At 30.8% G+C, this 14,526-nt stretch overlaps 1 protein-coding gene across 2 annotated transcripts; it reads right to left on the bottom strand.

Moving 5' to 3' along the window:
• Window positions 1-851: 851 nt before the first annotated feature.
• On the bottom strand, window positions 852-4,511 carry LOC123224825 (glycerol-3-phosphate dehydrogenase [NAD(+)] GPDHC1, cytosolic). 2 transcript variants are annotated; one of them, XM_044648550.1, is made up of 6 exons: window positions 4,364-4,511; window positions 3,195-3,885; window positions 2,650-2,856; window positions 1,677-1,924; window positions 1,290-1,429; window positions 852-1,115 (listed from the first exon to the last, which is right to left on the bottom strand). In XM_044648550.1, exons 1-6 carry the CDS (start codon window positions 4,487-4,489, stop codon window positions 992-994), a joined length of 1,536 nt encoding a protein of 511 aa, XP_044504485.1. In that variant the 5' UTR covers window positions 4,490-4,511; the 3' UTR covers window positions 852-991. The 2 variants fall into 2 exon arrangements, with proteins under 2 accessions (XP_044504485.1, XP_044504484.1); XM_044648549.1 differs by having other exon boundaries at window positions 2,650-2,871; window positions 4,364-4,508.
• Between the last annotated feature and the right edge of the window lie 10,015 nt (window positions 4,512-14,526).

Genomic DNA, 14,526 nt, shown 5'->3' with positions numbered 1-14,526 from the left:
GACTTTAAGTAGGAAACATTAGTTATCACTTGAGTGTTTAAAATTTTCCCATAAATGTCCTACTCATTTGTGTAATCGTGTATAAAAAAAACATTCAGTTAAAAGCTTTATATACATGCTTCCAAATTTACCTCTCTATTCTTCTTGAGTTCATTTTTTTCTTGCTCATATTTTTATTCTTATAAATTTTTCTGCACATACTTTTCATTATATTTGTAACAAAATATATAATATTTATAAAATTACCAAAATTATAAGAATCAAACTAGACATGTTAAATTGTTTATCAAAAAAATAACTTTAAAAGTATTTCAAAACATTTATAAACTATTTTCTCTCACAAGGTACAAACGCTGCCGGAATTTTTCAGATTTAATAATTTAAGATTCTAGAAGTTTAAATTATTAAATTATTATCTTGTGAAAAATTTAATAATTTGTTAGTAAAACATCCTACTATCATGAAACAAAGTTCCACGGTGTAAACAGGCAATTTCTATAACATTTATTAAATAATATTATAACACCTAAAATGAATTATAGCCTAACAGAAACTAATTTAATTAATAAATCTTGTATTAGATTCATTTAATAATGCCTACCTGTATAAATAATTTAAACTTTGAAGACTTATTACCTTGCAAGAAGAAGACTCTTCTCCAAAATCCTTTTTCAACCATTTATGTGCCTCTTCTAACAATAATAATCATGATTTGAGTTTGAAAATTCACTCTTAAACAATGATAAAGTTCAAAATATATCTCATCTTCTTTTAAAATGGAAATTAGTGGATTATTAAATTACCTTGCAAGAAAAATTACTGGATTTTAAAAGACTTATATAACTACTCAATTGGTCAGAATTCCCATTTTGGATGGGTATTTTAGGATTCAAGCATGAAATTAAGTCACTTTTAGTATCTTTAATACAAATAAAGAGTTGATTGCTAAACAAGTATGTCTGTGTTCAATATTTTAACAATTGCAAAGTACTCAGGGCTGACTAAGAAGTGAAGGCCTGTAGAAAGCATGGCTCTGTGCAATCTCGATGCGTTCTCGCGGATCATTTAAGGTTTCATCCCTCAGTGCTTTCAGAATAGCTTGTGATGACTGCTCCCTGAATCCCAAATAAATCACAAACTAACTTCAGTTATCTCCATGAGTAGTTCAATAAAGGACTAGGAAGCCCTCAAATTATTTTTGTATTAGCAAAAGAAAGTTCTGCTGCAAGAAAGAGTAAAAATAAAATATATATATATGCAGTCAAGGCAGTAATTAAGATATTAGGTACCTCGTTATAAGTACTTTGTAGAGTGTCTTTAAGATGGGGCAAAGTTCAACTGGAGCAACGGGCTTATTTTCTTCAGGATGTAAGACACTTAAGATTGATTGACTCAGAAGTTCATAGAATGCTCTCACTGCAGAGACACCCTGGAAACAAATCATAAAAGAAAATGCAGTTTTATAACAAACCAACACAACAATAATGCTCTTGATATCAAACTTAAAATCTGGAAAAGCAAAACTATTTAGGATTGCAAAAAACCTGTCTGACTTATGTATAGCATAAGATATAAACATACCAACCATAATAAAATATCCCTGATCTGACTTATTCTGTTAGGATAAACTACTTTGCAATGCACTGGCACTTTACGACATAAATCACTATTAGTACCTGAATCATTCCTTTGCCACTGATGCTGTCACCCATATCCCGGCTTAGTTCACCCTTTGCTAACATTTGACCATACCAGGCATTACGACCTTTTAACAAGGTTACATATGTGTCAGCCAGCAAAGGCCCTGCAAGCTTCTCAGGTTCTTCCGCCAATAAATGAGTAATAAATATCATCTCGGATGTACAATGGGCAAAATATACAGATTTGCTGGTAGCACTCTCTTTGGTGAGGGCAGCAACCATTCCTGAAAAATTTTAACGGAAAGTGGATATGTTGTGCCAAATGATGCAACAAGTATAATTAGTATTAAATACTTTAGAGCTCCAGTTTTTATCACATTTTACTTCAAATTTCAGATTTTAAGGGCCTTCATCACACAATCCTATTTCTGAAGTTTAGAATCAAGGGCAATGCCAGTCTTTCATTGTCTTAATTACGATTGAGTCTATTGCTTTCGTGATGGTCACTAAATGTTTAAATAGGATTGTCAAGATACATCTTGATTTCTAGCTGGCAAAATAAGATCCTTAAGAACCCAGTTTGTCAAAAAGACAGGTTTGCTTCTTCTATCCAGAAGGTCAACCATCCAATCCAGTCTTTACCGTCATTATACTATATTATAACTTCAATTCTCGTAGTTTGGTAAATTCATGTATAATGATCCATCTTGATGAGTCTATCCACTAAAAGGTCTGACTTAGGTAATCACAATACAAGTAAATTCTGATCTGAGGTCAATGCTATTTTCTACATGGTTAGATGAACTAGACACTAGATGCTTATTTTTAAAATAAAAAAAATATTATCAAGTATGTATAATGATTGTGTTTTGAAACACATCCCATAAGGCAGGAAATTTTTCTTATTGTTGCATCCTAGCCTGCATTTTCCTTGTGTTCTCTGAATAAATCTTTCCAATAGGAAGTGTAAAGAAATTACTTTTATTGACTTTAAATAAATTACAATTACCAGCTCCAATGGCATAGACATTCTTCAGACCACCCATGACTTCATGAGTGACAAGGTCACTATTGTCCCACACAACAAAATGGGGTTGCCTTAGAAATTTTGCAAGCGGCTTCCTCCACTTTTCAACTCCACATATTCGAGCATTTGCGTATTCTTTGTTATAAATCTCCGAGGCAATGTTTGGTCCACCAAGATAAAGTATGTTTTCTGTTGGTACACCAGCTGCAAGGTTGGGTTAAATACATAAACAACATATAAGTTCTGTATTTATCCAACACAAGAATGCAGAAAACCAATTACAAAGAGCAGAAATATATTATGAATGATCAGAGAGGGGTCAGGAGTTATGGTTACATACTATTGAAGGAACTTTTTCTATGGTTTGTTGTTATCAATTTGAGACTAAAATCATTACATCTTGAACAACATAATACTTAACTAACCAAATAAACTTGCATTGACATAATAAATGTTCATGATGCAGACAATGAACAAAGGTCTAGATTGCATAATCACACATGGTTTAAATATGAGAGAACTCTTACTTGCTCTGTTAATCATCTGTGTAGGAGTTATAATGTGAGGAACAGGTTCAAGTGCTGCTTCAATACCCTTTGCCAAAGAGATGATAATCGGCACAGTAATTCTCTCCTTCCAATAATGACTTATCTCTTCGAACACCTCACGTGTTTCAGTCGAAGGCAACCCATTCACCACAATGTCAGCATCCCAAACAGCCTCTTGCAAGTTAGTGACAACCTTCAAAGGACAGAGAGGTGTGTCTATCATGTTCAAGCAAAAGCCATCTTTCAAAATCTCATCTGCATAAAGAGTGCGATCACCAAGTCTTGCCTCAACATACTTGAGATAGGCACAACGTCGAATCAACCTCCTTAATACATCCTCCCTAGAATTGATCACTTCAAAGAGATGTTCTGCGGTGGATCTATCAAGAGCTCTTCCAGGCCTTCTCCAAATCCTGACTTGGACCTTCTCCCGGAACTGCCCATAACTATCTTGCAACAAAGCAGCAAAAACACTGCCCCAAGCTCCTGCTCCAACACTAACAATCCTCAATGGATCACCGACAGCCTTACCAAGAAAGCACCGTAACTCATCAAGCTTCTCTTCCATACAAGTACCATTCTGAATTGTCCCATTTGAGTACAAATTTTGATTCATCGGCTCAATACTTCCCACCATCTTCTCACAACCAACTCGAAACCAAGAATTCAACTAATCAACAATAACAATCAATACTCAGAACAGAAACTTCAATTTTATCAAATAAGAGTACTACTAAAATCTGTCTTAACTATATCAAACTCTGAAAACAATTTAATTGAGATTTTATACAAGATTTTGACCCCAGTCTTGATTATTTTACTTGAAAGCAGCAAAATCCCACTTCCAAAATCCCAAATCCCAAGCTGCACTATATATGCATCAAAGAAAAACAGGAACTAATTTTCAATCTCTCCACTCAGCATTTCACACCAAGCAATCATGAAACTTGGAAACAGTACAAAATCTAAAGATGGGAAAATGATTGAATTTCTTATAATTTCAAAGCATATGACGAAAAGAGAAATATTTATATTCAAAAGATAGACTTTGTTTTCTCCGTCTGGAGTTTGTTCATCTACCCACCTGTAAACTTGAAAAGAAAAGAAACGAAATAAACTTGTAAATAAAAGCTTAGTCAAATTCAAACCTTTTTCGTGTCGGTGTCATAAAAAAAACGGTTTATAAATAATCTCATTTCTTTATCAGACGAAACTCGAGACCCACATAATGTACACAGGCTTTCAACTTGAATGCCTGTGGATTTCAACTGCATTACTTGGAGGGAAATGCATGAGACCAATCACAAAGATAATATATGTGTAGTGCATGTAATATAATTCACTGGTGAGGTGAGCAAAGCAAACAAAGACAAAAAGATTCCCGTTTATTTTTACGTTTACAGTGATCAAGAAGAAGATTTGCGACATTACCTGCAATGTTAAAATAAAACTGTTTAGGTTGAAGCTGGTTTGCTGGTTTATATCATACAAATACAATTACCAACGTAAATTTTAGAGGGAAAAATATTATGAATAAAATATAATAAAAATAAGAGAGATCTAGATTTATTAACACAAATGATCAAATCAAGTTAGTGAAAAAGAAAAAAATAGAGTCATCGGCTCTCATTCAAGAGTAAATGGGTCTATCCATAAATACAACAAAGTTAAACAAACTCATTTAAAAGAATATTGATAATACAATGAAACTTGTAAATTGGTAATTCATGGCATTGTAACAAATAAGGTATTAGAGGTGACGGGGGTGATTCAAATTCAATGAAGCAAAATTAGGGCAACGGTACCGATAACGGTAATTTAGCAATGAATAAGAAAGAGAAAGCATTAAATGGTACGGTTGAGCAATAAAGAGGTTAGATGGTCATTAATATTGGACGACTTTCTCTTGTCACTTGGATTGCATTGCATGTCATGTGTTCCAACCCAAACATTTGTCAGACTCTATTCTACTCTATTGTTACAATTTCTCATCCACACCGTCATACGTTTTTCCAGAAAACAAAATCTAATCATATTTAAGTATAGCATCCTGACAAATTAAGATTATAATATTTTAATTGGAGAATTATGGACTTCTCTCTTAATTTCTCGTCATTCTTTTATCTTCTGTTATCATTTATGCATTCTCTTTCACCATTTACCATATTATTTATGAGAGTTGGTAACTTTTAATATAATTTATTAATTTGATATGATATAATATGATATAGAAAAAGTAAATTATATTAAGTGATCAAAATTAAGGAGGTCTAAATGAAATTATCCAAAACAATCAAGTTTAAACAAAAATATTTTTTTTGTAAAATGATCAAACTATCCCTATGTATAAACTAAGGATTTTACTTATTTTTCACTTAATTTTCCCACGGTTTCACTGTATAAATTCTAAAATTTTCGCGTCTCCCACAATCATCACACGAGCAAAGCAATTTTTATCGATTTTCGTATTTTTCGGTGATCGAAAATAGCAAAGAAGGTTAGTACATTTTCTCTACTGTTATTTGAATGAATTTATTGTTAAGATTATTGAGATTTAAGGGAGATTTTGCTGTTTGAAATCTAGGGTTCCAATTTTGAACAATACATAAAATGTTTTGATTCTTGGTTGTTTTGGTTGAATTTCTTGAGGGGTTTTGTGTTATAGGATATGTATATTTGATTTATGTTGAAATTGGAGGCAAAAACAACGATTTTTACGTTGAAAAAGGGATTAGAACAACCGGCGCTCCTATCCATGGGAATAGTAGATCCCACGGTCAGAAGAGATTGATCGTGGGTTAGGGGGTAAAGTAGCTTTTTCAAAATATTAGGGAGCTGGGGGAGAGCGGTTAGTCCATGGGGGGTGTTTGTGAAATTTGCCATGAGACAGTGGGCTAATGTTGTAAAAACCATGGGTTGAGAAGAAATTTACTTTTTTGAAACTGTAGGGGCACTAAGAGATTAGAAAATTGCTGAGGGGGCAAGAGATAAATATTGGACCTGTTTGTAGTATAAATTTTCTAAGGGGGTAAATTGATATTTTTCATATCTACGGTTTTTTTACGTGTAGTTTTCAAATTTTATATTCGTTTTTTTTGTTTTAGGGTTTTTTGATATGTAATTTTCGAATTTGACATTCGATTTTTTTTATTTTTGTGCTTTTTTGACACATTTTATGATATAATGACGAAATTTCAACTCGATATTTTGGTTTTTTTGTTTATAGGATATATCGATTCGTTTTTTCGAATTTTAGTTTTATTTTTTCAAATTTCACCTTTTTATGATATATCAATTCGTATTTTTCAGATTTTCGAATGATTTTTCGATTAATGACATTCTAACGTATTACAATTTATAGAATTCAAATTTCAGTTCCGTCTTTTCGATTTTCACCGTTTTAAGATAAATCGACTCATATTTTTCAATTTTTCTAATGGTTTTTTTATTGTTGACATTCTAGGGTAATTCAACGTATAGAGTTCAAATTTCAATTTCATTTTTTCAATTTTCACAGTTTTAGAATATATCGATTTGCATTTTTCAGATTTTAGAATAGTTTTTTTATTATTAACATTCAAAGGTATTTCAACGTATAGAATTCAAATTTCAGTTCTGTTTTTTCAATTTTTGCTATTTGAGGATATATCAACTTGTATTTTTAGATTTCTGAATGAATTTTTTATTGTTGACATTCTAAAATATTTCAACATATAGAATTCGAATTTCAGTTTCCTTTTTTTTATTTTTACAGTTTTAAGATATATCAACTCGTATTTTCAGATTTTCAAATGATTTTTTGATTGTTGACATTATAGGGTATTTCAACGTATAGAATTCGAATTTTAGTTTCGTTTTTTTGATTTTTATCGTTTTAGGATATATCGACTCGTATTTTTAGATTTTCTAACAATTTTTTTATTGTTGACATTCTAAGGTATTTCAATGTATAGAATTCAAATTTCAATGTAGTTCGCTCATTGTTTATTTATCATTTTTCAAATGTTCTTATGTATATATTTATTGTATGTGCTTATGTGTATGATATACTTTATCTATCATTACATATGGATATGTATTTGATTTCATTTTTTAAATAATCTTGTTACGAAAATAATTATATTAGATTTGAGTTATGCTATTAGCATTAAATTACAGTATTAGTGAAATACTCAAAAAGCTCATTCTAACAAATATGAAATAAAGAGATTATTCACACTAAAGTTATTATATCACATATGAATACAATTACACATTTGAAACAATAATAAAAATACATCAGTTACATATTACTGAAGTACAACAATGATAAATCATATAACTAACAAAACTAAATAGAAGTTTGTCAAGATCTCGACCCTTTACCTCTTTTGGATGAACGTTGTGGGGTCGAGCTCGAGACTAGTATTGGGCTTTTACATTGGGTTTGGACATGTCCTGGTTCTTGACAACGACTACAAATCTTGGGTGTAACATTTTCTTATTGCGAAGGATGTCGATTTTTGTTGGAAGGATGACTCGGATGACGACTACAGAGAATAAGGGGCAGGATAACTGTTTCTTCTGGTGAATGCAACAATTCTGATTGGTTTTCAAGAGGATTGACAAATTCCTGATATATTGCACGTTAGAATTCGGTGCAGAAGAATAAATGAACCCATGCATTGACATTTGTGAGCCTTATGTGTCATGCAATAACAATGGTATGCTTGCACGAAATATGTGAAAGTTGAAACTTTCTGCACGTACAAGACATTTCATTGAAGTCTACAATACCCATGTATCCACCAAAACCAACAACCTAATACTGAGTAGGTGTAATTAGCCGAACCTCCAAGCGTGCAGACTTTGATAAACAATGACTGATCTTCTCCTCCGTCCAAGGGGTGACAAAGTTAGGGCATTCATCTGTAATTTGAAAAAACATCAACAACACATTTGTTAATAACAAATATAAGGGAAGAAGTACATGATCAAATACATAGTTATTAACAATTGGGTAAGTACTTGCATGGTTTCTCCTTTCGTAAAACCATCGTTATATGGTACCACGAATGAATTCGATAAGCATCGTGATAGCCAGGCCCCCGTGCATGTCTAACAATGGCGTTAAATGAATCTGTAATATTAGTTATCATGATGTTGTATCGATGCCCTAGAAAGTGTGCTCTACTCAAGCGCTCAAAATCTGACCTCACATAGATAAGCCCTAGCTTGAGGGTTCATCGCATCATAGCCTTAAATTTTGCTTCTGTGTATGATTTCGCGGTTTTCCAATATGCACCCGCAACCTGTAAGGTGGTAAATAATATGAGAATTTTATGATTAAAATGTATAAAAAAGTTAAACAGAATAAAATGTTAATACTTGTTTAAACATATTACCTTTTAGTCTCGTTTATACTTTATCTGCATGTTACACAGAAGGTAGTGACAGCAACATGCATGGTGGACACCTGAAAAGATTTCAACCATTGCAGAGTATATAGCATGATGTCGATCTGAGATTATCGCCAAGTCGGAGAGATCGTGGAAGCATTCTTTAATCTTCTTGAGAAACCAATACCACGTGTCGTGATCTTCTTTTTTATCGACACTGAAACCAATAGGGTATATCTGGTTATTAACATCAAAGGCCACTACAAGGAATAAATGACCTAGATATTGACCTTTAAGGAAAACAACATCAATGCAAATAACAAGTCAGAGATATTTTCTAAATGCACGAATAGAACATTCTAATGCCATGACAAAATACTTAAATTGATGGTCATCGTCCGTTTCAATAGTAGTAATAGTTCTTGGATTAGTACATTGTTGTAGCAATAATTTAGTAAAGTATAAATAATTCCTCTGGTGAGCCCCTCAATGAATTTAAAGTCTAGTTTCTTGCCCGCCAAACTTGTGAATATGAAATATCAATTTTATATCGGTCGGTGATGTCCACAATTATTTCCTTAGGCCGATAAATTCGATCAATCAATGCAAATTTTATACCGGTCGATGTGGCATTATTTGATTAACTGAACATATGTGAGTTTGATCTATTTGGTTGATTTGAAACACTTCACCGACTTTGGATTTGGTTGCATGTATATACCACTGACAATTTTCAGCCTTGCACTTAATGTTCTATCGCCCTCTATCAAACTTCTTGACCATGAATTAAAATCCATTCAGTAGGGCAAATTGTTTTATAACATCTTTCAATTGTACTTTATTACAAAAAATATCACCAAGCTTTACAGTATTCTCCTCTCGAATCGATCTTGTACCACCTGATGATGTTGATGACTCTGAAGGAAAATCAAGAAGCCACCTAAATAGATCAATAGGGACATTGTCAAAAAATGGCCCGGAATAATTTCCACCATCTGAAATAGGATCCTCAAGCTGCAAACTGTTCATACCCTCGATAACAAGTGGTATATACTCGGGCTTTGCCTCTTTAGAAGGAATATTAGACATATCATTTCTATCAAAGTCACCTCAGTCGAGAACCTATCTTTTTCTCCATGAGCCCATGAGTTTGCAATGTACAATGGGTCATTACTGAAATCAATCAAGTTTTCCAAATCATATTCTTTTTTCACTCCACTAATTTCTTCTTCATCTTCTTCTCCTTTCTCATGTCTTTCAATTGGGGTACATGTAACAAAAACATGAATACATTCCTATAAGTATTGAGACATATCAATAAGACTCTAGATATCTTCATTATTTTGAATCTGTATGAGGCAGTCGAACTCAATTTTTCTTAGTTTTATTGATAGTTGAAGATAGTTTTTCATTGGATCAAGATCATAAGACTCCTTTAAAAGTTGAATAAATCTTTCAAATAATGTTCCATAAGGAATTTTAATCAATTGTTTGGATCCTCTAACATATTTCATTGTGTTGTCATCACCTTGAATCCATTCTCCTTGGTAACGAACCGATGCGTAGCCATCCATTTTAATTATCAATCCTACAATGACAAATTTTTAGAAAAAGTTAATCATTTATAACAAAAAATCTGTGATAACTATGTAAAACAGTCTTACAATGATTAATATCAAAATACCCCTTATATTTTTCTAATATTTTATTTAACCTCCTATAATTATTTAACATTTTATCTAATACTCTTGTATGTTATCTTGTATGAAAATACATCTATCTATTCTTAGCATTCTATTTAAAACGTTTTAACAATGTTTAATATCAAAATAACCCTTATATTTTTCTAATATTTTATGTATGTTATCTTGTATCAAAATGCATCTATCTATTCTTAACATTTCATTTAAAACGTTTTTACAATGTTTAATACAAAATACCCCTTATATTTTTCTAATATTTCATTTAACCACCTATAATTGATTGTATATTATCTTGTATCAAATTGTATTTATCTATTCTTAATATTTCATTTAAAACGTTTTTACAATATTTAATATCAAAATACTCTCTATATTTTTATAACATTTCATTTAGCTTCCCAAACTTATCTAATATTTTATCTAACACCTTCGTATGTTCCCTAGTATAAAAATACATCTATTTATTTTTAACATGTTATTTAAATCTTTCATATATTATGTAATATCAAAACACCCCCATATTTTTTTAACATTTTTTAACCCCCTATAATTATTTAACCTTTCATTTAACACCCGTTTATGTTCTCTTACATCAAAATACATCTATCTATTCTTAACTTATTATTTAAATCATTCATGTATTATGCAATATCAAAATACCTCCCATATTTTTTTATATTTTTTCCCCCTATAATTACCTAATATTTCATTTAACACTCTTGTATGTTCTCTCATATCAAAATACATATATCTATTCCTAACATTTCATTTATAATGCTCTTACAATATTTAATATCAAAATACCCCTCATATTTTTATAAAATTTCATTTGACCTCCCATAATTATCTAGCACTTTAATTTAACACCCTTGTATGTTGTCTTGTACCAAAATATATCTATCTATTCTTAACATATTATTTAAATCCTTTATATATTGTGTAATATCAAAATGCCCCCCATATTTTTTTAATATTTTATTTAACCCCTATATTATTATCTAATATTCAAATACCCCTTTTACATGACATACAAACTAGATTTAACAAATAAAATTAAGTTTTGAGTTAATATTCATAGAAATACATTTTTTTCATGAACTGACTTTTTTCGATTTTAATTCAGAAATACAAACTTTTTCTTTTCGAACAAACCCGTACTAATTGATATTGAGTAGAAATGAGAGTGAGAGTAAGTGTTTGAGTGATATGAGAAGTGTGTGTAATAAGAGTGAGTGAGAGGATTTATATAGATGTGGTGAATGGTAATTTTGGTATTTTAAAAAAAGTTTAGGGCATTTTTGCTTAGGAATAGGAAAATTGAGCATTTTTGCTTAAGAATAGGAAAATTGGGCATTTTTGCTTAAGAATAGAAAAAATGGGCATTTTTTCTTAATGAAGGGGTAAAAAGGTCATTTAATATAATTTCCCTATAAAAAATATCGAATTAGGGTTAAGTTTTTTTTATACAAAATTTATTTCAAACTACTCTAATACGATCAAAATTAAATCAAATAGTATTAAGATTTACATGAAAATACTCCGATACAACTCAAATCAATATGAATATTTTAGAAAAATATTACTTTAATAGATTACATATAATTGTATTTTCATATAATTATAATTACTCATATTATCGTTTATTTTTATTCAAATATTTTACTTTATTATTAAGTAGTAAAAATTTGATTTGGTTAATCAGGTTATTTGATTTGTTTTTCAAAGATCTTACTTGTATTATAATTATATATTATATCTTTACAGTAAGAATTTGAAACCTTTATAGATTATATATAGTTGTATCTTTGTTAATTATAATTACTCATATTATTATTATTTTTATTTAAATATTTTATTTTATTATTAAGTCGTAAAATTTTAATTTGGTTAGTTAGATTATTTGTGTTTTAAAAATCTTCATATATGTCAATTTTTAAACCATTTATCAATAAGACAAAATGTTAGATTACGTGTTTTATTAAGAATAGGTTGGGGTAATTTGGTGAAAAAATTAAAATAATAAAAATATTTTAAAAAGTAAAAATAATAGATAATTTTTTGTCAAATTAGATCAAATCGGGTCAATTTGAATATTAAAGGGTTGGGTTAAGGTAAAAAATTTCGATACGATTTCAATTTGAGTTGAGCTAAAATTGAAGATCTTTGATACAAAACCCGAATTGAGATGATACGAATATGACCTGATGACATGAATTGTCAAGTTTATTATTTCTTTAAAAAACAAAAACCACCTCATATTGTCACAACTATTTTGGGTGTGGACTCATTTAATGAGTATAGTTCCTCCCCCCCTTTCCCCAGAAGTTACTTTGATAAACTTGAGTATCACATAAGTCAAAAAAATTTCATTTTAAAATATTATTAAAAGATATTTGAACTCTTACGATCATATTTGTAAATATACTCATTTATCACTCAAGCTAAAACATTTTTTTCAAGAGATCCACTCCATTGTGTATCTTTCTAATGTAAAACACTTTTGCAAAAGTGTAAAGTGTAAAAGTGTCCCACATTAGAAATATGCTTTAACACCTACAGGTATGTCCAAGGTTATTTTTGTCTTTTGCCTCTTATTATACTTGTCATATTTGTGTTTTATGATTTTTTGGTGTACACAATTATACACTCATATGTGTGTTGGTAAAGGTAGAATGGTCATTTCTCTCAAGGTACGTGAAAGTGGCTAAGTTTGGGAAGAACACACACTTTTGTATAAGAGAGTACCATGTGTGTTCAATAAATTTGAGTTATGGATAAGTAGCAATTTCTCAAAAATTTTGAAAAACTGTCATTAATGGATAACAACTTACACGCTTGTGTGTATGGTGGCATATAGTCATGTGACGTGTTTTTCAGGTAAAAATAAAAGAACATGGGGTTGTTTGGTTGATACTCATTCATCATATTTTTAGCAAACCAAAGAGAATTAAGAGTGAGAAGATTTTGCAAGCAGCCAAAACGTAAGAAGTCACTAGGAACTCAATCTTTACCACATAAAGACTCGTTACATCATTGGAAGAAAGGTAAGTAGCATGGTTTCTTAGTTTATTCTTCTGTATAGTTTGATTTTGAAGCATGTTAAAGTAATATTTCTAGGATTATGGTTAATGGCATGATTAATGATAGTAGTCAAATTGCTACGTTGATTGAAGCTTGCATGAGAAAGTTCTAAGTTTACTGTTCTATGATGCTGCTTGTTATAAATTCTTGATCTACTATCTATTGAAACCATATTAGTTTGTTGTAAGTTAGTTGATGTGTGAATCTTGTTACACAGATTGTGAGTTGAGATGAATGAATATAAAGTTTGGTTGAACTTTATACACATGATGTTAAAAATTTGCATGGTTGTATAATGGATTAGTTGTCGCTAGCCTTTCAAGGATGCAAATGATATACTTATGGCATGATTTTTGAGTTTAAGGATTCTAAGTAACTTGTCCAGCGTATTTGAGGGCATATCATAATCATTTGATGGGTGAATTCAGGTTTATGTTGGTTAGAAATTAGTAAATTTAAACGAAGTCAAAATTTGTAAAAAAGATGACACATGCCTTTTTAGGTTAGGAACACTCCTATGTATTTTTAAGCTTAGGTAGTCCTAATGTATGTAGAGTGAACGAATGTTTGGATTTTGTATAATACACACACTTGTGTGGTATTGGACTCACGATTGTGTGTACTAACTTAGGTTAACACGCCCGTGTGGAGATGAAATACAACTATATGTTTTGGAAATTTTGTAGACACATTTGTATAGGATAGTGATGCTCATCCATGGTCATAGGAATGATAAATTTACCCTTAAAAGTTACGATTGAGGGGAATAATGAAACGTTGGTCAAATAGAAGGTAAAATGAGATAAAAATATGTTTCAAGGGTGCTATACTAAGTGTATAATGATACAAATAATGTTTTGTAGGTTCCTAATTGTGTGTATGATGACACGAAGTATACTTTGGGTGCTTGACTATGTGGATAACGACACAAACCCCAACTTCAACAATTCTAAGTCGAAAACATAAAACAATATATACCTCATTTTAGCCACCAAGCTATGGGTAGTGTGGTTGTGACTTTGATATTCGTATGATTATTATGCATCAACATAGGGTGTCTTAGCATCTAGGATATTCGTGCATGCACTAAAGTTAGGCATCTTAACATTTAGGATACTTGTGCAATGTTAGAAGAGACCTAGGGTCATA

The sequence above is a fragment of the Mangifera indica genome, chromosome 9 (genome assembly GCF_011075055.1).
Source record: "Mangifera indica cultivar Alphonso chromosome 9, CATAS_Mindica_2.1, whole genome shotgun sequence".
NCBI classification, from domain to species: Eukaryota; Viridiplantae; Streptophyta; class Magnoliopsida; order Sapindales; family Anacardiaceae; genus Mangifera; species Mangifera indica.
The sequence above is the reverse complement of the archived record's forward strand: the minus strand, read 5'-3'. Positions and strand labels throughout refer to the sequence as shown.